We start from the raw sequence: 24,401 nt of genomic DNA, 5'->3' as shown, positions 1-24,401 counted from the left end.
GGACCTACTGCTGTTGAGAACAGGGCAGGCGCCAGCCACGCGGTTCTGCCTTTCCCAGCTCCGGAGACCCAGCCCAGCTGCTCCGGAGCACCTGCCAGCACCGCACAGTACGGTTTCAGAGGACAGCGACGTCCTTCCAGTGAAGCTCCATGCACTGGAATGGCACGGACTTGCTGATCAACAGAAGGAAATGGTCTGAAGTCTGACCAACACAGGGAAGGAGGGTAGCTGGCTCAGAGGGGCCTGCCTTGTGTGGAAGGCTCCTGAGAAACTTTAGGTTAGAGGGGTCGTGTACAAAGCATCTGACTCAGACTTCGGAGGCATTCCCAGCGAACAGCAGTGTCCTGGCTGTCTCTTCCCAGACTTGTCTGACAGGCAACTTAGGTATTCATCCCAGGTGAGGTACCGGCTCCCTCCATCTTGGGCAGCACCTCCCTTTTTCACTTCTGAGACAGAGTCTTGCTCTGTGGCCCAGGCTGGAGTGCAGTGTCGCAATCTTGGCTCACTGCAACTTCCACCTCCCAGGTTCAGGTGATTCTCCTGCCTCAGCCTCCCAGGTAACTGGGATTACACCCGCCAGCACGCCCAGCTAATTTTTGTATTTTTAGTAGAGACAGAGTTTCACCATGTTGGCCAGGCTGGTCTTGAACTTTTGACCTCAGGTGATCTGCCTGCCTAGGCCTCCCAAAGTGTTGGGGCCACCGCGTGAAGCCAAACACCCCCATCTCTAGAGGATCCAGCCCCCCAGCCCAGTTCCTGCAGGGTGCTTTCCCCCACCTGGTGCCAGGCTGTGTGCAGCCGCCCCAGGACCTCACCCGGAGCTGGCTCTTCAGGAGCTGCCCTGGGGGCACCACTCAGACACCTGAGGCCCAGCAGTCTGGCCTGGGCATGGCTAACCAATTCAAACTTGCTTGACCCCCACTTTTCAGGAGGCTTGGGGACAACAGACCCTCGTGGGCATCTTTCATGGGGTTAATCTGCTTGAGTCTAAGTCGCCAGCCAGAAACGTGGTGCCCAGGGTGCACTGCCCCAGGACTTCTCTTTCCCACACCACAAGCACCACAGAGGAGTCTGGCCGGGGCACTGTGGTCCGAAAGGTCCTGCTGCCTCAACATCTGGCTGTCCCTATGGTGTGCTGGTGACGCCCCCTGCCCTTCACTTCTGTCCTCCCTGGCTTCTCTGGGGCACTCGGGGCTACATACACCTTGGCACAATCAAAACCCCTACATCCAGGTGCATGACCAAGTCAGTGAGAGCAAATTCAGCCCATTCCAGGTTCATATCATGCACCGGGTCCCCCAAAACTGTGTTCAATCACAGGACTCAACAGCTCTATGGGATAGGAACTGTCACTGTTTTGCAACAGTAATATTAAACCAAGTGCTATGGGCTTTTCAAGTATTGCTCACAATACTACAGGAAGGTTCCTTAAAAGGGCTCTCTGGTTTATCTTCAAAGCCGGGTGAGGCAAAATGACGGCATGACAGCTTCACGCCCACTGAGTCATGACGCAGCCCTTATGTTGTAGCAGCTACGTGAAGATTTGTGAAGTCAGGGCACTTGCATCCACTGCCTTTTCCAGGAAAGGGAATAAAACACTCAGTTGATAAACCTTAGTACTCAGGTAGTAATTTAATAAGAGACCAAAACCAGGCTGTCACCCAAAGCAAACACCCTTAACTGACCCTAACATGTACGGATTCAGCTGTGATTATTCAACAAAATCATGACCGACTGCTATGGCCTGGGAGTGCCGGAAGGACCGTTTTCTCTACACCAAGTCAGGGGCGAATACCAGCCTTTATTTGCACTTGGGTTCCAGTTCAAAGCCACCTTAGACAGTGTGGCAAAGTGAAAAAAAGCACAGATCCTGGGGCCGAGGTTCAGATTCCATCGCAGGCGAGCATATGAACTGTGTGACAACAGGCAGACAGTACCTGTGGTATCTACGGGAAAGCAGGGAGAGCATCACCCCAGCTTCCAGCAGCTCTTCAGCTGCCTGGACCGCAGGCCCTCCTGGGCCCACTTCCTCTGCAGCACAGTGTGCTCTGTGGGTTGGCGTCAGTGGCTTTGGGTGCAGCTGTGTTCAAGGTGGGACTCCAGGTGAGTTACTGAACCTCTGAGGTATACCCTGAACCCCAAACTTTCACCAAAAGCAATAAAGAGGAACTCTAGAACTGGGGCCAGAAATAAGAGAGAAAAACTGCTTATAAGTGCTTAATAAATACCAGTTATTTACAACTCTTGCCCAGGCCGACGGCAGAGGCCTGTGTCCACAGCTGCCGAACGCTGACGCTCGCTCTGCAGAAGAAATGATGCGGTATTTGCTTTTTTGCATGATCCCTTAAATAACATGGTTTTTAAAGTCATATACTTACTATTCTTCCTAAAAACCACCCAAACGCTAGATATGTGTGTGTGCACACACAGAAACCACGAGGTAGTTTAAATCACCATTAAATATCAACACTTTCTCTGATTCTGTGTCACAGAGGGTGGCTACACAATAGCGATTTAAAATGATTGGTTAAGTGAAAACCAGAACTCAAAATATTCCAGGAGAGTAGATAACATTTACAAGTACACAGTAAGTGCAACTGTATTTTAATTTCTTGGTCTCTGAAAACTAAGCTGTGACTGCTTTACATGAACAGTTCAAGGTCTATGCATTTCCTCTAATGCTAAAGGCACAGCCTCCGGGAATCTACAGCTTCCTACGAGCCCTCAGTGGAGTCTATTTTACAACCCCCTTTCCCTCCAAGCTTCTGTGGAGGAGATTCCATACAATCTCTATGTACACATTTTAAACATTATTCCTGAACGTCATTTCAAATTCCTTCGATAAAAACACAATCACCATTCTTTGCCTTCTTGGGAAAGGGCCAGGCTAACCGTCACAGAAAGGGCCTGCTCTCGAGCCTCTGGAGAAGCCCCTCTGTCTAACAGCGCAGCCTGAAAAAGTGCAACGAATTCACACGATATGGGAAAAGCAACATCTATTGTTCCTAGAGTCTGACTGTCTTCCCACAGCCGCAAGAGTCTCTCCATGGGTGTGCGGTGCAGCTCCTTGGTGCCGGGAAGTAGCGCTCTTTCAAGAAAGTGCGGGGAAGTCTTCAGGGTCATCTGGGTTGGGGGCAACATCTTGCATCTAAAGAAGAAAAGAAATACTTTGAAATCCACTGCCCCTTCACCCATTCCTAATATCCCAATGGGAAAACGGGAGGCCTGGCACTGAGGGGCCTACGTCAGAGGCAGGATGCACAGTGGGAAGGGGAGATCACAGGTCACTGCAAACCCAGCAAAGTACAGCTCCCCTCCCACACAGGCCTCCGGCCTCCTCACAAAATGGGCTGCCTCCCTTCCTATGCCCTGCAAACTCTTACTGGGGGGCTCTGCATGGGGCACATCCTTCACCAAGTAAACAGAATGGTTACTGCATGTCGGGTGCTGGAGGGAGGAGGAGGTGCACAGACAGTGCCTATCCTCGGGAGCTCTTGGTGCCAGAGAAACTGACCATCGAGTCACGGGAAGGAGGGGCCACAGGAGGGCGGTCCAGTGTTATTTGGTGGCAAAGGTCAGGGTCAGGGTCAGGAAAGCTTTTGTGGGAAGAGAAAGTTCTCCCTGGGATGAATCTCAACAGACGAGGATGAGCAAAGGGCACACGGACCTGGTTTGGGAAACAATGTGACCTGATGGGGGCAGGTGCAGGCCGCAGGGTGGTTCTGAGCAGAAGCTGCAGAGGCTGTGGGGTGGGGGAGGCGTGGAGGCGGCGGTGCGGGATTCCCGGAATGGTTTCCCAACACGCCCGCCCGGGGTGCTGCAGGGGCCAGAGCTCCACTATAGGAAAGGAGTCGGCGTGTGTGTGTTTCCTATTCTCAGAATAGACCCTATTTCCAACCCGGCCCCAAATATACCCCCTCCCCCAAAAATTGTGGTTTTGCTCTTGCTTAAGCAAAAACAAACCAGATACTGCTTCCAGGGGCTGCTTCCCAGAGCGAAGGAAGCAGGCAGCAAGCGAAGCAATGCCCAGACCAGCCAAAGAGACGGGGTCTGTGCCTGCTCCATCATCACGAGGACCGCATGGTGGCCCATGCTGGCCACAGGGCCTCAGGGCTGACTTCCAATGAGCAGGTGTCCGTGCCACATTAGAAAGCGCCTACTACATGCTAGGCACAGCGTGGCACTGCGTAAACCGATCGTGAGCAAAAGCAGCCTGAGAACCACACCAGGGGGACTCCAGTGGCACACAGAGATCAGGCTTCAATGAAAAGAAAGTCTTCTGCTCAGAGACCTTAACCGGTCTAGGAGATGTGATCAAAGAAACCTGTGAGGAAGTGAGGTTGGAAGAATGAACTTAGGCCAGCAGGCAGAGGCCAGGGGTAAGGAGCGTGCTGTGTTCAGAGCTAGAAGCAGGCAGCCGTGGCTGAGGACAGTGTGAGGCAGGTGAGCCGGGTGAGGGAGGTCCCCTCACAAAGGGTCTGAGGTCTTAGTAAGGACTTTGTCCACTCTGCCAGCATCACCTAAGCCCAGGACATACAATCAGGCCACAGGAAGCTAAACGTCAGGTGCTCCAGTTCAATCCCGAGCTGGGGAGCTCGTCTAATGCAGATGAGAGAGCTGTCTCCTCCAAATGCCCCAACATCAGTCCCACACTGGCTACAGGAAGACGCAACTGCAGAAACTGAGGACCCAGTGCAATGAGAACATCCTGGGCCCGGGGCACCGTCCTTATTTACTTCCTTCAGCAAACCACCTGGGGATTTACAATACAGATACCTACCACCACTTCTGCTCTGGGTCTATAGTTCTCCGCCCTCCTGATCCTTCCCCGGCCTCCCCGGCTGCCTCCTCTGGCTCCACGCCCAGGACGAGGGAGGTTACCAAAATTAATCTCCAGCTGGGATGTGATGTCATTGGCAGCTTTCCGGAAAACATGGGAATCGTCCTCATATTCATCTTTTACCATCTGAAACACAGTTACAGCATCAAACCCCAGTCCACAGCCATCCCCACACTCAGCTGCCTTAGTGGCTGCGATGTGCTGCCCAAGAGCTGAAAACACCAGCAGGGGCTGGACAGAGCCCTAGGCTGCAGAGCTGGACAAAGGAAGACAGCGCTGCTGTTTCTGTTCGTGTTGCAGCCCCCCATTCTTAAAATTCCAAACATCTGTGAACTCACTACGATTCAAAGGTGGGTGGGACCAAATTTCCATCAGCTGAGCAGGTTAAGATGTAAGATTTGGCATGAGTAATCATAGCAAACGATATACATGTTTTATATCTAAGTGTATTTTGCTGAGATAAAGCTTTCATTTCTGCTTATTTTCTGTCTTATCTGCTCACAAATGCTTTGATAAATAAGGAAACATCCCCTTTCATGGGTGCGGACTATAAATACCATGTGCTAAAAATCACATGACTTATAGGCCGGGCGCGGTGGCTCAAGCCTGTGGTCCCAGCATTTTGGGAGGCCGAGGCGGGTGGATCACGAGGTCAAGAGATCGAGACCATCCTGGTCAACATGGTGAAACCCCGTCTCTACTAAAAATACAAAAAATTAGCTGGGCGTGGTGGTGTGTGCCTGTAATTCCAGCTACTCAGGAGGCTGAGGCAGGAGAATTGCCTGAACCCAGGAGGCGGAGGTTGCAGTGAGCCGAGATCGCGTCATTGCACTCCAGCCTGGGTAACATGAGTGAAACTCCGTCTCAAAAATAAAAAAAAAAAAAAATCACATGACTTATAATAAACAATTCTGACTCAGTACAGAGAAATTTTATAAAATAACAGAGTACGGTTACCTGAGTGCTCTACCAACGCTGCACAAAGAAGTTACACTGCTTTTTTTTTTTTTACTTAAAACCCTATAAATTAATTAAATCGGATCCAAATTTGATTTGGCTTCAACTCATAATAATGGAGAAAACAAAACAAAACAAGTAAACTAAAATCCTACAGAAAGGAAATCTGTCAATGACCTCAGGTGAGAATCTCCGAAGTGCTGGAACAGTAAACATTCCTACAACCAGGAATTGGGACAAAATTGCCATGAGCACATCGATGCCTTTAGGCCACAGGCTCACGACGGGCTTTGTGTTTAACATTTGTGTCCCCTTTAAGGTCTCAGGTTGAAGCCTCTTCCTGGGGCCCTGCCTCTGCAGGAAGGGCCGTGGGGCGGTGGAACAGGGAGTGAACTCAGTCTAAGGGCTCCACTTGCAGCTCCAGCTGGCCCCCGCCAAAGTGCTTCAACTGCCCAGTGCCTCACACGGGGTTGTCACTAGGTCTGAACTTTGCTAGGTGTTCTAGTGCTTCTGTCTTTTCAGGTGCCTGGAACAACGCAAACTGATGAACTGAAGATCTGGCTTATGTTGCTTTAAGAACAATTCCTAGCTTAAGTCCTCGATCCTCCAAGATTAACAAGGACCAAGATGTGTGCTTTACTGAGACCAAGCTCGATGACTCAGCTAACCCACTTGTTTCAAATATTCTGGGAGACCTCTGGAGCCAGGGAGGATGAATCTGGCGTGGATTAAAGAAGAGCAGCTTCTATTTTTACCTAACATGTCAGCTGCACATTTCAATCCTGACAGCACATTTGTTTTAGACAGAGTTTTATTTACAATGCCTAGAACAAAGAAGAACAAAGGAAGTGGACAAGTAAAGAACCCACCCAGCTAGCTAATGGACTCAGAACACACCTGCCTGAGACTGCAGGGAAATAAGGCTTTGGCCGTCTGCGTCTACAAAAAGCCATTTCTTGTGAACAGCTCAAAGCTTAGTAGTAAGGCCCCCTACAGCTTGGGCTGACCAAAACAAGAGGGTGGGAGGGAATCTTGTATCTTAAATACCCTCTAATCAAAGCATTCACTCAGAAAACAAAACTAACCCAAGTGTAAATCACTCTACAATAGTATAACATTCCTGAGATTCCAAATGAAAATCAATGACTAATACCCCGCAGAGAGGAAGAGCCTGCTCATTCCTGCCCCGACACAGTGACTGGTATCAAGCTGTGATGGAATGACATAGATTCTAAATCCCATGATGAGAATGCTTCAGTGGACCTATCCTTAAGTTCAGTAACTTACATAGGTGACTCGATGACCAGTGGCATCCCTATCAACACACACTGCTAGATGTTTCCCCTGAAACCTCTCCCTGCAAAACGGAAGCATGTGAGAAGAGCTAGATGTGAGTCTTGAGAAATAAGGCCCTCACAACACCGAGGAGCTCCCTGAGCAAACCTTGCAGCATGCTGGCCGCTGTGGCAGCGCCTGACTGAGCTGCCAGGCAATTTTGGGGCTCATCTTCTGCCACATCTGCAGTTAGGCAGGGGGCGCAAAGCTGCTGAACCAACATGGGAGGGGTGTCAGAAGAGCACGGCACTTCAACCACAGTTTAAAAAGTCATCAGCTACTCAGTGAAATGCTCTTATCAAGAATCAGAGCTGAAGGTAACCTAATCAGGGAATACAGAGTGTAGTTATCCTCTGAATAACTTTGAATTGTATAAGAAACAATCTGTAACTCTCACTTGAGAAAAACGAAATGCAGTTAACACACAGTGTGTGTACAGTCCCAGCACAGTCCCAGGGTGAGCAGGAGATGCCCTGTTACTCAAACTGCTTTGCGTTTCTGTCAGTAACACAAAGTTTCAATTCCTTTCCTTAATGAGCAATAAAGATACAGTAAAATCGGGCATATATCATCTCTGATTAGAAACAAGAGCACCAACCACTAACATCCATTTTCATGATAGAAGTGGAAAGGTCCATTTCACTTCCAATAAGGTAAAAGTAAAGATTACCTCTACATACAAAATATAATGCTTACATCATCTCTATATTTTGACTTGTGAATCACCACTGCTTTGGAAGGAACAGTGGATTCTGGTTTCCGGATGTTAAACTCAGGCTTTGGTCTGGTCTGTTCTTGAAGATTTTTCCACTCATCTAAAGTCATCTCTTGAACTTGAGTTTCTTCTTCTACCTCCAACTCAGGAACTCTATAAAGAGATGTATAATCATAAAGAATAATTTTTGATGGTACTGAAATGTCTACTTTATTAAAGTTATAACCATTAATTAAACATACTTTTGTGGTACTGCATGTCAAATGTAAATAAGGTAACACAATCTTTGACTCATAAGCTTCCATATTTTATTTTCAACATTTTTTTTTTTTTTTTTTTTTTTGAGACGGAGTTTCACTCTTGTTACCCAGGCTGGAGTGCAATGGCACGATCTCGGCTCACCGCAACCTCCGCCTCCTGGGTTCAGGCAATTCTCCTGCCTCAACCTCCTCAGTAGCTGGGATTACAGGCATGCGCCACCATGCCCAGCTAATGTTTTGTATTTTTAGTAGAGACGGGGTTTCACCATGTTGACCAGGATGGTCTCGATCTCTTGACCTCGTGATCCACCCACCTCGGCCTCCCAAAGTGCTGGGATTACAGGCTTGAGCCACCGCGCCCGGCCCTATTTTCAACATTTTATGTCATCACTGCCAACAGAAGATACTTCCTGTGTTCAGAGCAATCTTTGAAAAATGGGAACATCATCATCCTGATGACATTAACATTACACTTCACCACTGGCACTCCCTTCCAGAGAGCATGACAGAAAAAATGAGGTAATTATGGAAAATGGGAGAAGGTACCGAAATAAAATACCGGAAACCATAAAACAGAAGTTTTAAAGCAGTAGCTCATAAATGCATACTTTTGCAGCTATTCTCTTTAAATTAATGAGTTTTAAAAAGAAAACAAAAGACAGACATATAGATCGATAGAATAGAATTCAGAGTCCAGAAATAAACCCTCACATTTATGGTCAATTGATTTTTTTTTTTTCCCCCAATCATGGTGCCAAAGACAATTCAATGGAGAATGGAAAGTACTTTCAACAAATGGTGCTGGGACAACTGGATATCCATTCAAAAGAAAAAAATGAAGTTGGACCCCTACCTCACACCATAAATATAAGAGCTAAAATAGAAAACCCTTAGCAGAAAACCTAGGCAGAAATCTTCGTAACCCTAAATTGGGCAATGGTTTCTTCCACATGATACCAAAAGCACAAGCAACAAAAGTACATACATTGAACGTCGTCAGACACTTTTATACTACAAAGGACAACATCAAGAAAGTAAAAAAGACAGTCTACAAAATGGGAAAAAAAATTTACAAATAAATATCTCATAGGGGACTTGTATCTAGAATACATAAAAGAATTATTTATAAAGAGCCAAGAATGGTGGCTCATGCTGATCGTCCAAGCTACTCAAAAGGCTGAGGTAGGAAGATCACTTGAGGCCAGGAGTTTGAGGCTGCAGTGAGCTATGATCACACATGTGAATGGCCACTGTGTTCCAGCCTGGGCATCACAGTGAAGCACTGTTTCTTTTCTTTCTTTCTTTCTTTTTTTTTTTAAAGAATGCTTTATGAATTCTAGATACAAGTACTCTTTAGTTGAGACAAATGACCACCCTACTCACAAAAAAGGCAAGGACATGAATAAACATTTTTCTAGAGAAGATATTAAAGCCAGTAAGAAGCTGCACATCATTAGCTGTTAGAGAAAGACAAATCAAAACCACAGAGCTGTACCAGTCCACACCCAGCGGGATGGTTAGAATAAAACCACATTTGACAAGCGTTAGGGAGGATGTGGAGAAACTGGAACCCACAAATGCTGCCGGTGGGTATGTGAAATGATGTAGCCACTTTGGAAAGCAGTCTGGAAGTTCCTCAAAATTTTAAGCTGAGTTAGCCTCTGACCCAGAAATTTCACTCCTGGGTTTATACCTAAGAGAAATGAAAACATACAACCACGTGAAAACTTAGACCCAAGTGTTCACTGCAGCACTATTCATAATAGCCAAAAAGTGGACATAACCTAAATGTCTATTAACTAATGGATAAACTAAATATGGCATGTTTTTTGGAATATTATCTGGCAATAAAAAGAAACAAAGTACTAATACATATTACAACATGAACAAAACTTGAAAAAATGATGCAAATGAAATAAACCAGGCAGGAAAGACTTCTGTATATGATTCCATTTACATGAAATATTCAGAAGAGCCAAATTCACACTGACAGGAAGCAGATTAGTGGTGGCCAGGAGCTGCAGGGAGGGAGGATAGGGAGTGACTACTTAAGGGGCATGAGGTTTCCTTTTGGGATGATGAAAATGTTCTGGAGCCAGATCATGGTGATGGTTGCATAACACTGCGAATGTACTAAATGCCACTGAATTGTACACTTTAAAATGATTAAAACTGTAGATTTGTAAATCACCACAAAAACAGGCAAAAAATAAAAGAAATGAAGACTGACACATGCTACAACATGGTTGAACCTGAAAACAGTATGCTGGTTAAAATAAGCCAGGCACAAAGGGAACACGGAATGATTCCACTTAGATGCGATACCTAGAACAGCAAATTCCTAAACATGAGTGAAACTGAGATTACTACGTGCCAAGGGGAAACGGGGAGTTAATGTTCAATGGAGATAGAGTTTCTGTTTGTGATGAAGAAGTTCTGGAGATGGATGGTGGTGATGGTTACACACAATGTGAATGTTATTGATACCAATAAATTGTATATTTTCCACTAAACTGTATATTTTAAAATGGTAATTTTTATGTTATCTATTTTTACTGCAATTTTTAAAAATTAATAATGTAATATACCCCAAACCACCCATCCATGCATTCATTCATTATCTGTTTGAGACAGAGTTTCACTCTGCTGGCCACACTGGAGTACAGTGGCATGACCATGGCTCACCATAGCTTCAACCTCCTGGGCCAAAGGATCCTCCCACCTCAGCTTCCTGAGAGTAGCTGGGACTACAGGCATGAGCCATCATGCCCAGCTAATTTTTAAAACAATTTTGTAGAGACAGGGTCTCACCATGTAGCCCAGGCTGGTCTTGAACTCCTGGCCTCAAGTGATACTCCCGCCTCTGCCTCCCAAAGTGTTGGGATTACTCCTGCCAGGCCACCGCACCTGGCCTCTACACGTAAAGATTTCAGTGCTGTAGTATGAGAATTGTATCTTGAAGTTGTTTAAAGGAAAAAAAAACAGTAGGTGGGGAGTGAGGAGAGAATCAAATCTGTATCTTCACTGAAGAGCTGATGTAATTTAAGGTTGTATTATAGAAATAGACAGATTAATGCTGTGAAAAATATAAGCAAAATCAGTAGAGAAACTTAACCATAGAGAACCCAAAATAGACAAATTTGCAGTGACTTTATAATACCAAACTGATGGTAGAAAAAACATCAAAGCAATGGTAACATGAAGGAATATGAGGGAACTTTCTGGCGTGAATAGTAATGTTCTGTATACTGACAGGAGTTTGGATCCCATAAGTATATGCATTTGTCAAAACAGTGAATGTACACTTAAGATTTATACATTTCAGGCCAGGCGCGGTGGCTCAAGCCTGTAATCCCAGCACTTTGGGAGGCCGAGGCGGGTGGATCACGAGGTCAAGAGATCGAGACCATCCTGGTCAACATGGTGAAACCCCATCTCTACTAAAAATACAAAAAATCAGCTGGGCATGGTGGTGCGTGCCTGTAATCCCAGCTACTCAGGAGGCTGAGGCAGGAGAATTGCCTGAACCCAGGAGGCGGAGGTTGCGGTGAGCCGAGATCGCGCCATTGCACTCCAGCCTGGGTAACGAGAGCGAAACACCGTCTCAAAAAAAAGATTTATACATTTCACAGTACATAAATTTTATATCAGAAGAAAAAACTGTAAACAAATATTAAGTTCCATTTAGTGATATATATGTTGAACTATTTAGGAAGAAGTGTATAGATGTCTATAATTTATTATGAAATGTGTCAAAAAACATGGTGGATTAATGATGGATACTTATGTAAAATGAATATATAAGATGTAAATGGTAGCATTTAGGTGGTGATAAGTATAGCTGTTGGCTGTAAAATTATTTTAAAGTTTGCTGTGTTTGGAAATTTTCATAATAAAATGCTGGAAAAATACCAATATCAAAACACAGATCTCAAATATATGTTGGCAAAAATATTAAAAGATACTAGGACTTTAAAATAGCAAATTAATGGAAACAACCCAAACCTATCTAGAGAAGAACTTGGTGAAAACACTGTAACAGGCCGGGTGTGGTGGCTCACACCTGTAATCCCAGCACTTTGGGAGGTCAAGGCGGGCAGATCACAAGGTCAGGAGATTGAGACCATCCTGGCCAACATGATGAAACCTCATCTCTACTAAAAATACAAAAATTAGCTGGGTGTGGTGGCAAATGCCTGTAATCCCAGCTACTCAGGAGGCTGAGGCAGGAGAATCACTTGAACCCAGGAGTCTGAGGTTGCAGTGAGCCGAGATTGTGCCATTGTATTCCAGCCTGGGCAAGAAAGGAACTCCATCTCAAAAAAAGAAAAAAAAGAAAAAAGAAAAAAAGAAAAAAAATCATGTTTTTCAGACTGAACTTTGGAAACATGTAAATATTTTACATAATTATAAAACAGATTTAAATTAAAATTCAATCTCTAAAATTTGAAAGTAAAATGAATCAAAGTAACTTAAATGTTTATGAAACTGGTGATATAATCATCAAGAGAAACTATTTCAAATGATTCTGAAATACAAATTTGATTACTCATCTCCCATCTGACATAACTTTTGAGTAACTGTTGTCACTGTTTTATGTGTAACAAATGATTAAAAGTACAATGTTACTTGGAACTAGAATTTTCAGTATCTAAAAAAAGGAGAAACAAGCGGTCTATGTAAAAATCCCATATCCTAACTTTGAATTGGAAACATCGAATGAACTCATATTTTATCTTTTGTGTGAGTATGTGTCTGTTTCCCTGCTCTGTCCACCGAAATGCCCTAGAAACAATCAAGAACCTGGTGGGAGTGGTTCTTTATCAAAGCAGCTTTACTAAAGAAGAAATACAGATGGTAAACAGCACGCAAAAACATGCTCAGCATCAGCAGTCATTAGGGGAATGCAAATTAAAACCACAATGAAGCCAGGCACGGTGGCCCACATCTGTAATTTCAGCACTCCAGGAGGCTAAGGGGGCACTTGAGGCCAGGAACCGGAGACCAGCCTGGGCACCAAAGCGAGACCCCATCTCTACAAAGAAAGTAAAAAATTAGTTGGCCATGGTAGCACATGCCACTCAGGAGTCTTAGTTGGGAAGATATTTGAGCTCAAGAGTTTGAGGTTACAGTGAGCTATGATCACACCACCGTACTCCAGCCTGGGTGACAGAGCCCGAACTTGTCTCTAAAAAAAGGAAAAAAAAAAAAAAAAAAAAAAAGACAATAAAAACCCATAATGAGATATGTAGCCATTATAATGACTGAAGTTGTAAAAACTGACCATACCCAGTACTGGCAAGGATGTAGGAGAACTCTCTATTACTGTTGGTGAGAAAATAACAATGGTACAACACTTTAGGGAAAGAATTCAGCAGCTTCTTACAAAGTGAAATATACACATACCAGGCCGGGCGCAGTGGCTCACTCCTGTAATCCCAGCACTTTGGGAGGCTGAGGTGGGCGGATCACAAGGTCAGGAGATTGAGACCATCCTGGCCAACATGGTGAAACGCCATCTCTACTAAAAATAACAAAAATTAGCTGGCCGTGGTGGTGCGCGTCTATAGTCCCAGCTACTTGGGAGGCTGATGCAGGAGAACTGCTTGAACCCAGGAGGTGGAGGTTGCAGTGAGCTGAGATCACACCATTATACTCCAGCCTGCTGAGAGACCCCATCCCCTCAAAAAAAAAATACACACACACACACACACACACACACACACACACACACACACACCCATTTAGTTCAACGATTCCACTCCTAGGTATTTACCCAGGAAAAAGGAAAAGTGCATATCCTTATAAACACTTGAATATTAAAATGTTTGTAGCAGCTTTATAGCAAAAACTGGAAACCACCCATTGATCACCACCAGGTAAACAGACAAATGGTGGTCTACTGTATGGCAGACAACTACTCCACAATGCAAAGGAATGAACTGATACAAATCACACAATAAGTAGGCTCGGAGGAAAAACACAGACCAAAAAAGAATACAAGCTGCATGATTCCATTCATATAAAATCACAGCAACTGCAAACGAATCTGTAGTGACAGAAAGCAGATCACTGGCTGCCTGGGGGAAACGGGGCAAGAGGGACGGCCTACACACGAACACCAGGAAACTTTGTGGGGTGATGGCTATGTTCATGATTTCGCTCACGGTGATGGTTTCACAAGTAAAACCCTGTCTCTACTAAAAATACAAAAATTAGCTGGGCATGGTGCTGCATCCCTATAGTCCCAGCTACTCGGGAGGCTGAGGCAGGAGAATTGCTTGAACCCAGGAGGCAGAGGTTGCGGTGACCCAAGATCGTGCCATAAGCACTCCAGTCTGGGTAACAACAGCGAAACTCCGTCTCAAAAAAAAAAAAAAAAAAAACTTTTGGGGGGAATTTTCTATCAAACTGATTTATGGATATAAGGTAGTCAAATCTATGGTAATGTGAATAATGCTATATGCAAATTTCATAGTTATATTATTTGTTTCTAAACATGTGAAATTCTAGAAATCATACTGCTTTAACCAGTTCCCTTTACTTAGAAATGAATGAGATTAGCTAACACCGTATGCTTACCATGTGCCAGATGCTGTTTAAAATACTTCCTATTAATTATTTCATGGTAAGCAATAGTTAGGTACAATTCATATCCCATTTTACAGATAAGAGTATTGAGGCAGAGAGAGGTCATGTAGCGAGCAAATAAATAGAAGAGGCAAGTTCCAGTTCTGTCACTGCATCTCCAAAGCCCAAGCTCCACTGAGATTCAGGGAATAAGGGGGCAGAGAAATAGAAAAATACACCTAGATGGAAGACAGTCATGATATGCGCAGAGCAAAGATACAAAACATCAATTCAAATGTCCACATTTCCATTCATGCAACACCTTTTCCCCCCGAATATATGAGAGTGCAGTGAATCAAAGAAAGTAGGTTCCAGAAATGAAGCTTCACTAATCAGATACGTAACTGGGACAAGTGAATTTAACCTAAAACATAAGAAAATCTTCATTGTTTAAGCAAATAACTAGGAAACCAATTACAGTTAAAAAAAAATTCATTGCAGATAGTTTGTATTACTGTTTCTTCAACATTTTCTTTTAATCAAGTATTTTTCAGGAAGGAAGGGAGTTGTTGCTCCATATTCCTGCGTAGGGAAATCCTCAGAGATCGCAGCAGCTCTTACCTTCCAGGCCCAACGTCTTTTCCCCCTCCCATGTTAACCAGTAGGTGTTCTAAACAGCACTTTCCGCTATTCCTACCATTCACTAGAGGAGCATGAATGCCTATGCATCCGCCTGGTTCAGATTCTGGCTCTGCACATGAGCCAGGTGACCTTAGGCAGTCACTGAACCTCTGTCCCAGTGTGAGAATGACAAAGTAGCTCCTCCTTTATGGAGCGGCAAAGAACTGAAAGCATTACGGCATGGAAGCATTTACAGCAGTTCTTAGCACACGGCAAATGCTCTAAAAATGTTAGATATTTTTTTTTTTTTTTGAGATGGAGTTTCACTCTTGTTACCCAGGCTGGAGTGCAATGGCGCGATCTCGGCTCACCGCAACCTCCGCCTCCTGGGTTCAGGCAATTCTCCTGCCTCAGCCTCCTGAGTAGCTGGGATTACAGGCACGTGCCACCATGCCCAGCTAATGTTTTGTATTTTTAGTAGAGACAGGGTTTCACCATGTTGACCAGGATGGTCTCGATCTCTTGACCTCGTGATCCACCCGCCTCGGCCTCCCAAAGTGCTGGGATTACAGGTGTGAGCCACCGCACCTGGCAAAATGTTAGATTTATCCTTAAAACAAAATACAAGGCGTTGTCACAGGTATCATCAGCCACCAGGACACCACACAACAAAGAACAGTTGATACTTCTGTGATGAAGGGAAGACGACGGAAGGATGGAAGGGCACTGCACATATAACCATCATTGAAACATGTCCAATCTGAGGAAAATCAAAGTACCCTTTGGGTTGTGTGCTTGAACGTAAGTGAGAGTATATTAGATTCGTCTATCAAGACATTCTAAAACTGAGAGGCATGCTGAATGTACATTCAGGCTAAATGCCAGAACCCTGAGTGCAAGATCAACATTCAGACAAAGCTGAGCAGAGAGCATCGCTATCACCTCATGTATTTCTCGGATACCAGCCCAACTTTTAGAGTATCAAAAAATTACAACTGTATTATTAGAAATTTTGGTAGTAATGTTAAAGTTTGACAAGGCAGTGCAGAAACAAGAATCTCTCAGTATGGTCGCTCAACATAGCTGCTCAACTGTGCAGCGCCTGTGATTCCAAATAGATGTTCCCTTTCCCCACAGTCAGCAGGGAGGCGAAAGATTGCCAGCTAGCTCTCCTGGGATCCTGCAGACAGTGAGACGGTCAACAAGCTTTATTTTCTTTCAGAGTGACTGAATATTTTTCTTTAATATTATGAATGCTAGAGTATCTCAATCAATTCTATAGAATAGAATAATACTATAATTTACTCTTTATTATTCTGCCTTATATTACCTGAATTTTTATAAATGTTGATTGGCTCAAAATGGATGTGTTCTCCAAAAGTATCCAGTTAACTTTCTCAACATTCATATAAACTGTTAATCTAGTTTCTTAGTTAGCTCACTGTCTAAATAGTCACAGTAAATGTTAATCCTCCTTTTTTGTTTTGGTGGAGGATGTGGGCAATGATCCAACCCTATTTCTTTAATGAAACATATGTCTTGTTTCGAATAATACACTGAAATTGTTTTGAATAGTAAATTAACAGCTTTCACAATCATCAGAAGAGCAGAGTGATCACAGAAACCAACAGGAGAGCACGTTTAAGAAGAAATCGATAAAGTCCAATGCTTCTGAGAGGTCAAGAAAGAGGCAGACTGCGGCATCCATTAGATCTGGAGACGTCATGTCTGAGAAGGGCGATGAGGACAGAAGTCAGGCCTGGGCTACAGTGAGGAACAGCAGAGGGGAGGGAGCGAAGAAGGCTGCACGCAACTCTGAAAGCGGCGGCTGACGGAGAAGGTGGGGTCCGGAGGGTGCTTACACAGGACAGTCTGAGCATGTTTAAATGCTGATTGGAAGACTAGCGGTGGGAGGAAGGAGATGAATACACCAAAAAAGGAAAGAGCTAACTGACAGGGTGAAGTTTTCATGAAGTCAGTGGGAGAGAGGATCCGAGGCGTGAAGAGGTCAGAGGGGAGATGGCACCCCGGTGGTTACCACAGGGGAAGGACCCAGGAGGCGTGCAGCTGTAGCAGGCTGGTACCTTTGGGAGTGGGAGGCTGATGAAGCTCCCACCTAATGGCTCCTAATTACTCTATGACATAGAAGGAAATGCTGCATCCAGAAAATGAAAAAGTATGATGGGGAAAGGGTACAGCGAGAGGCAGTGCCAGGGTTTTGAGGAGAAATTAAAACAGTCATTAGAGAAGGCGGGAGAAAGAGTGAACCCAAGAAGCAGGGATGGCCAAGACCTGGAATATCAGTGACCAGGAAGTTACTGGGGCTCTGCCAAGAGTTCCTTGTTTCAGAATATCGATGGCTGGAAATTTACTGGAGTTCCAGCTGGGCCCATGATGTGACTTGTAGTGCTCAGCTTGTAGGAACAGGCCAACAGAAGGCAGATAGCAGAGTCACTCAGGAGGGGTTTTGCCAGCAAGGCAGAGCAAAAGTCCAAAGGGCCAGACAGATGAAACTGCATGGGTATTTACGAACCTGGAAAAGTGCTGGAGACGGAGCTGGGATCTAAGCTACATACTGAAGAGAGAGGGAGAGCATAGAGGGGACGAGACGCTGGAGGTCCGTCCGTATAAGAGCCAGGCTATTCCGAGTCAAGGAGTTTAACAAGCTGCAGGTGGAAAAGAACTTGTGGGCAGAGGACAGAATGCCCAACTTTCACCTACTAATTATCACTGATATTCATTAGGTTATCTGAACTAATTATTAATTAGTTTGATCACCAGTCATTAATACATTAAGGTCAGACCTCTGTGATAAAAGGGGTTGAGATTTCTAGTCTGTAAAAAGCTCTTAGAAATCATTAAGAAAGGCCAGGCGCAGTGGCTCGCGTCTGTAATCCCAGCACTTTGGGAGGCTGAGGTGAGTGGATCACTTGAGGTCAGGAGTTCAAGACCATCCTGGCCAACATGGTGAAACTCCATCTCTACTAAAAATGCAAAAATTAGCCAGCCATGGTGGCGCGCACCTGTAGTCCCAGCTACTCAGGAGGCTGAGGCAGGAGAATCGCTTGAACCCAGGAAGCAGAGGTTGCAGTGAGTTGAGATCACGCCACTGCACTCCAGCCTGGGCGACAGAGCAAGAATCCTTCTCAACAAAAGAAGAAAGAAATCATTATGAAGAGGACCAACACTACAATGGGAATGAATGAAACACCCTACTTGGCTGGAGACTCCTCTTCTGGGGCACCCTGGGACTCCTCCACCACTGCGGGTTCCTCCATCGGTGCAGTCGGCTCCACGTCACTGAAAAACAGCAAGACTCTCTAGTCACACAAATACGTTCACACCAATGCCTTTATATGTTTAAGAAAACTTTTTTTTTGAGACTGAGTCTCGCTGTTGCCTGGGCTGGAGTACAGTGGTGCAATCTCGGCTCACTGCAACCTCCACCCAGGTTCAAGCAATTCTCTTCCCTCAGCCTCCCAAGTAGCTTGGATTACAGGTATCCACCAGTATACCCAGCTAATTTTTTTTTGTATTTTTAGTAGAGATGGGGTTTCACCATGTTGGCCAGGCTGGTCTCGAACTCCTGACCTCAAGCGATCCACTCGCCTTGGCCTCCCAAAGTGCTGGGATTACAGGTGTGAGCTGCAGCACCCAGCCTTTAATGGCTTTAAAAATAAGTTTTTTTAAAAAGTAATTATAAAAGTAATTATAAATTGAACCACTATAATGGAAAAGACTTTTCAATTTAAATAATTATTAAATTCTCAACTCCAAGCTACTATAATTTTTTTTTTTTTTTTTGGAGACGGAGTTTCGTTCTTGTTACCCAGGCTGGAGTGCAATGGCGCCATCTCGGCTCACCACAACCTCCGCCTCCTGGGTTCAAGCAATTCTCCTGCCTCAGCCTCCTGAGTAGCTGGTATTACAGGCATGCGCCACCATGCCCAGCTAATTTTTTGTAGTTTTAGTAGAGACGGGGTTTCACCATGTTGACCAGGATGGTCTCGATCTCTTGACCTTGTGATCCACCCGCCTCGGCCTCCCAAAGTGTTGGGATTACAAGCGTGAGCCACCGCGCCCGGCCTATAATCAATTTTTTAAAACCTCTTTCTTAAAACGAAATTTGAATAATTAACTTTATTTTTTTAAATGAAGGTTCCAGGCTGGGTGCAGTGGCTCACACCTGTAATCCTAACACTTTGGGAGGCCAAGGAGGGTGGATCACTTGAGGCCAGGAGTTTGAGACCAGCCTGGCCAACATGGCGAAACCCCATCTCTACTAAAAATACAAAAATTAGCTGGGCATGGTGGCTGGAGTGAAGTGGCACCATCACAGCTCACTGTAGTCTCGACCTTCTGGGATCAAGAGATCTACCCACCTCAGCCTCTGGAGTAGCTGGGACTGCAGGTACAACTACCATGCCCGGCTAATGTTTTGTATTTTTTATAGAGATGGGGTTTCACTTTGTTGCTCAGACTGGTCTTGAACTTCTGGACTCAAGTGATCCACCTGCCTCAGCCTCCTTACGCCTAGGATCACAGGTATGAACCACAAAAAAACTGAGTATTTCTTAAACTCGAGCAATTAGTTTATTTTACAGTGACAGATCTCCCCATGTTTATTTTATAAATGAATATAAAATATTATGCCTACAGTTCTTACAGAACCATATGATCAAAACTACAAGACGATTAAGTTTCAAAATTAGCAGCAATTAATTTGGTAGGTTCTGCTATTTTGTTGAAAGTAAATTGTCAATGTTATATTTATCAGAAGAGAGATATAACCCCAGGGCCCATGTCTATATTTTGACTTCAGTTGTACTATTGTAGAAAATGCCTGTTTGTGCACATATGTTCTGTAAAATGATGTTACACACTTCAAGGCTTTGTCACCGCGTTCAAATTCAACCAGACTTCACACTTAAGCAATCTCTGACAATGAACAGATTTTCATCAAATGTTGCTTTGAGAATAAATAAAAGTGTCTTGCTCTTCACAATAAAAGTTGAAAGGCAGCATTATCGAAAACGGCATTCATGGGTGTCTATTCCAATTTTAACAAGTAAATAATATCTGATACACTTTAATTCTTGCAGATGGAAAAATTCTATTTCAGCACAAATAGGCAAAATTGTATTGTAGCAGTGTCAAACTACTGAAGGAAAGCAGTATTACTGAAATGGCTCAGTCACACCAGTTTGAAGAGATTTTGTCCTTAAATCCAGCTATTGCCATCAGCGTCTTCAAATGGGAACACTAAAGTACAGCAAAGCCCTTACACCTTTAATACACTGCGAAGCGCTTGGGCTCTGCCGGCCACAAACACGTCACTTACTGTGCTAGGCTCACCTCCACTTTCTTCTCACTAATCAAGAGTAGCACATAACTCCTGCACATACATCATGTTCATGACCTCAGGCCGATTTGTTAAGAAATAAACTTATTACTCAATTTATTAAAAAAACATATTAAGTAAATGTATAAATTAATATTTATTTCTATTAAGAAATCGGTCGTGCCGGGCGCGGTGGCTCACGCCTGTAATCCCAGCACTTTGGGAGGCCGAGGCGGGTGGATCACGAGGTCAAGAGATTGAGACCATCCTGGTCAACATGGTGAAACCCCGTCTCTACTAAAAATACAAAACATTAGCTGGGCATGGTGGCACGTGCCTGTAGTCCCAGCTACTGAGGAGGCTGAGGCAGGAGAATTGCCTGAACCCAGGAGGCGGAGGTTGCAGTGAGCCGAGATCACGCCATTGCACTCCAGCCTAGGTAACAAGAGTGAAACTCCGTCTCAAAAAAAACAGAAATGAGAGAAGAAATCGGTCTTATTCTAAGAAAAGCTTTCCATTACAGATTATAACCACCTAAGAGCTTTGACCAGCTGGGTGTGGTGGCTCACACCTGTAGTCTTAGCTCTTCGGGAAACAAGGCAGGTGAATTGCTTGAGCCCAGGAGTTTGATACAAATCTGGGAAACATGGCGGACCCGCGCCTCTATAAAAATACAAAAAACGCCAGGCACAGTGGCTCACACCTGTAATCCCAGCACTTTGGGAGGCCAAGGCAGGTGGATCACTAGGTCAAGAGAACGAAACGGTTCTGGCCAACGTAGTGAAACCCCTGTCTCTACTAAAAATACAAAAGTTAGCTGGTCATGGTGGTGCACGCCTGTAGTCCCAGCTACTCAGGAGGCTGAGGCAGGAGAATTGCTTGAACCTGGGAGGCAGAGGTTGCAGTAAGCAGAGATCGTGCCACTCTACTCCAGCCTAATGACAGAGTGAGACTCCATCTCAAACACACACACACACACACACACACACACACACACACACACATAAAATCAAAGTAAAATAAAAAGATCTGTCATCAAGATCCTATGAAACGCCAGATAAAGAATCACTTGACAAGTTTCTTTTCAAGGACAACACAGATAAGCAATGGTAGTAAATCTAACATTGTTACATTTCATATTAGTTTGTACATGTCTTTAAGGACAACAATTTAAGAAAAATAAATTCACGTAAAAATCTTATATTCTGGCAGGGCATAGTGGCTCACGCCTATGATCCCAGCACTTTGGGAGGCCGAGGTCAGGAGTTCGAGACCAGCCTGACCAATATGGTGAAATCCTGTCCCTACTAAAAATACAAAATTAGCCAGGTGTGGTGGCGTGCACCTGTAGTCCCAGCTACTCAGGAGGCTGACACAGGAGAAATCACTTGAAGCGGGGTGGTGGAGATTGCAGTGAGCCAAAATCACACCACTGCACTGCAGCCTGGGTGACAGAGCAAGACTCCATCTCAAAAGAAAAACAGCTTATATTCTTCAAAATAGAAAAAGTAGAAGCCTGGATCCTGTCAAGCCTTCACACTAGTAGGAAGCCTGCCCTGCAGCACTGCTCACACCGCACTGCCTGCAGCAGGCCCTACCTCTTCCTCTGCAGACACCAGGAAGGCATCATTCCTCCAGCTGTGAAATGAAACAGGGTAGAACCACGTATCCACTCTAACTAGCAGAAGAACTGGCACAGATCTAAGGTAGCATGAAGCCTCAGAGAAAGGTCCAACTTGAGCCTCAGGTGAAACCTGTCACTAAGCTTCAATATACATTGAATAAAATTTTATAAAATGAACATATATCAAGGATTCACACAAATTTTGAAAGGTGAAAACACAGAATATCCAGGAATTTAAAAAGCATTTTGGGCTGAATGTGTTGGCTCTTGCCTGTAATCCTAGCACTTTGGGAGGCTGAGGCAGGAGGATTGCTTGAGTCTAGGAGTTCAAGACCAGAGTGAGGAACATAGTGAGACCCTGTCTCTATTTTTAAAAATAATAAAATTAAACAAAACAGCCAGGCACAGTGGCTCATGCCTGTAATCCCAGCACTTTGGGAGGCTGAGGTGGGCGGATCACGAGGTCAGGGGTTTGAGACTAGCCTGACCAACATAGTGAAACCTCGACTCTACTTAAAAATACAAAAATTAGCTGGGCGTGGTGAGGCACACCTGTAACCCCAGCTACTTGGGAGGCTGGGGCAGGAGAATTGCTTGAACCCCGGAGGCAGAGGTTGTGGTGAGCCGACACCGCACCATTGCACTCCAGCCTGGGCGACAGAGCGAGACTCTGTTTCCAAAAAAATAATTAATTAAACAATACAAAACAAAATCTTTTTTTTTTTTTTTTTTTTTTGTTTTTTAAATTGAGATGCCGAGTCTTGCTCTGTCGCCCAGGCTAGAGTGCAGTGGCACAAGCTCGGCTCACTGCAACTTCTGCCTCCCAGGTTCAACTGATTATCCTGCCTCAGCCTCCTGAGTAGCTGGGAATACAAGAGCCTGCCACCATGCTCGGCTAATTTTTGTATTTTTAGTAGAGATAGGGTTTCACCATATTGGCCAGGCTGGTCTCAAATGCCTGACCTCAAGCAATTTGCCCACCTTGGCCTCCCAAAGTACTGGGATTACAGGTGGGAGCCACCGTGTGCAGCCAAGACAAAGCATTTTGAGGCATGTGCAAATGAAGCATCAGCAAATACCTGGTTACTTGTCATAAATCTGTTTGACTAAAGTAATAAAATTTTAAAAGCAGTTTCATATCTAATTGCAACACAGCAAACCTGTTTTAAAAAGTTATCTCACTAAACAAAAGTCTAAAATCAATCTCTACTTAAGGGCACACAAGTGTAAAGGCACAACACAGAAGATATTATTTCAAGAAAAGCAAAGATCCAGAGATTTCCACTTAACTGCAGGTTCTCAGAGGGCACACACTTACACCGTACCTGGTATCTTTACCTGATCCCCAGGTGCGAACTCCACAGCCACCCATGTTGTCTTCGGCTCTGACTGTTCTACAGAAAGAAAGAATAGTCCCTTAAACCAGAAGCTGCTCTCCAGTCAATCTCCAAATCAGAAAGAGCTGTTCATAGAAGTCCCAGGATCAGCTTCTCACAACAACAACAGCATAGTAAGTTAACTAAGTATTAACACATAACAGATTCATACCATGTGTTGCCAACATCTTAAAAGTGAAAATGGCATTTACAAAGAAACTTACATTTTGTCATTCCCACCATATCGTTCAAATTCTCGCTTCCCTCTCTGGTCAAAAGCATCAAAAACTCTGTTCCCAGGGCCACCTCTGCCTCGGCCACGAATACCCCCTCTCGGGCCTCCACGTCCTCTCAGCGGTCTGTCTCGCTCAAACCTATCACCTGGTCTAGGAAGAAACGGATATAATAAAAACTGGTAAATTAAAGGTCTAAGGTATTTTCCAGAAAAAAATTCTGAAAGAAAATCATGGCTATAGTATACTGGAAAGAATGGTGGCTTGAATCATAAATTAATAGTTAACGTTTACTGAGCACATACTATAGACTGTATACTTGGCATTGTTCTGAGCACTTTACATATAGTAATTGGATTCTCACAAACAAATCTTTAGTATACAATTATTGCCTAGAGATGAGAAACCGAAGCACGGAGTAGGCTAAGTGGTGGAGCCAGCCCAGGAGACACAGGTACTAGACAGGCTTAGTACTAATCCGAGTGGGACATTTCTTTCTCTCTCTGGATCTATTTCTTAATTAAAAAAT

At 44.5% G+C, this 24,401-nt stretch overlaps 1 protein-coding gene across 1 annotated transcript; it reads right to left on the bottom strand.

Moving 5' to 3' along the window:
• Window positions 1-1,609: 1,609 nt before the first annotated feature.
• Window positions 1,610-24,141, bottom strand: HABP4 (hyaluronan binding protein 4; the record flags this gene model as incomplete). Its single annotated transcript, XM_032266412.1, has 6 exons — window positions 1,610-3,148; window positions 4,781-4,966; window positions 7,829-8,000; window positions 18,515-18,598; window positions 23,589-23,657; window positions 23,864-24,141. Coding segments are annotated over 6 exons (846 nt in total), but the record flags the coding sequence as incomplete, so codon positions are not given.
• Window positions 24,142-24,401: the final 260 nt, after the last annotated feature.

Source organism: Sapajus apella, unplaced genomic scaffold (assembly GCF_009761245.1).
Source record: "Sapajus apella isolate SASKATOON/1434 unplaced genomic scaffold, GSC_monkey_1.0 scaffold158, whole genome shotgun sequence".
Taxonomy (NCBI): Eukaryota; Metazoa; Chordata; class Mammalia; order Primates; family Cebidae; genus Sapajus; species Sapajus apella.
Note: the sequence above shows the minus strand (reverse complement) of the source record. Positions and strands in the feature narration are given on the sequence as shown.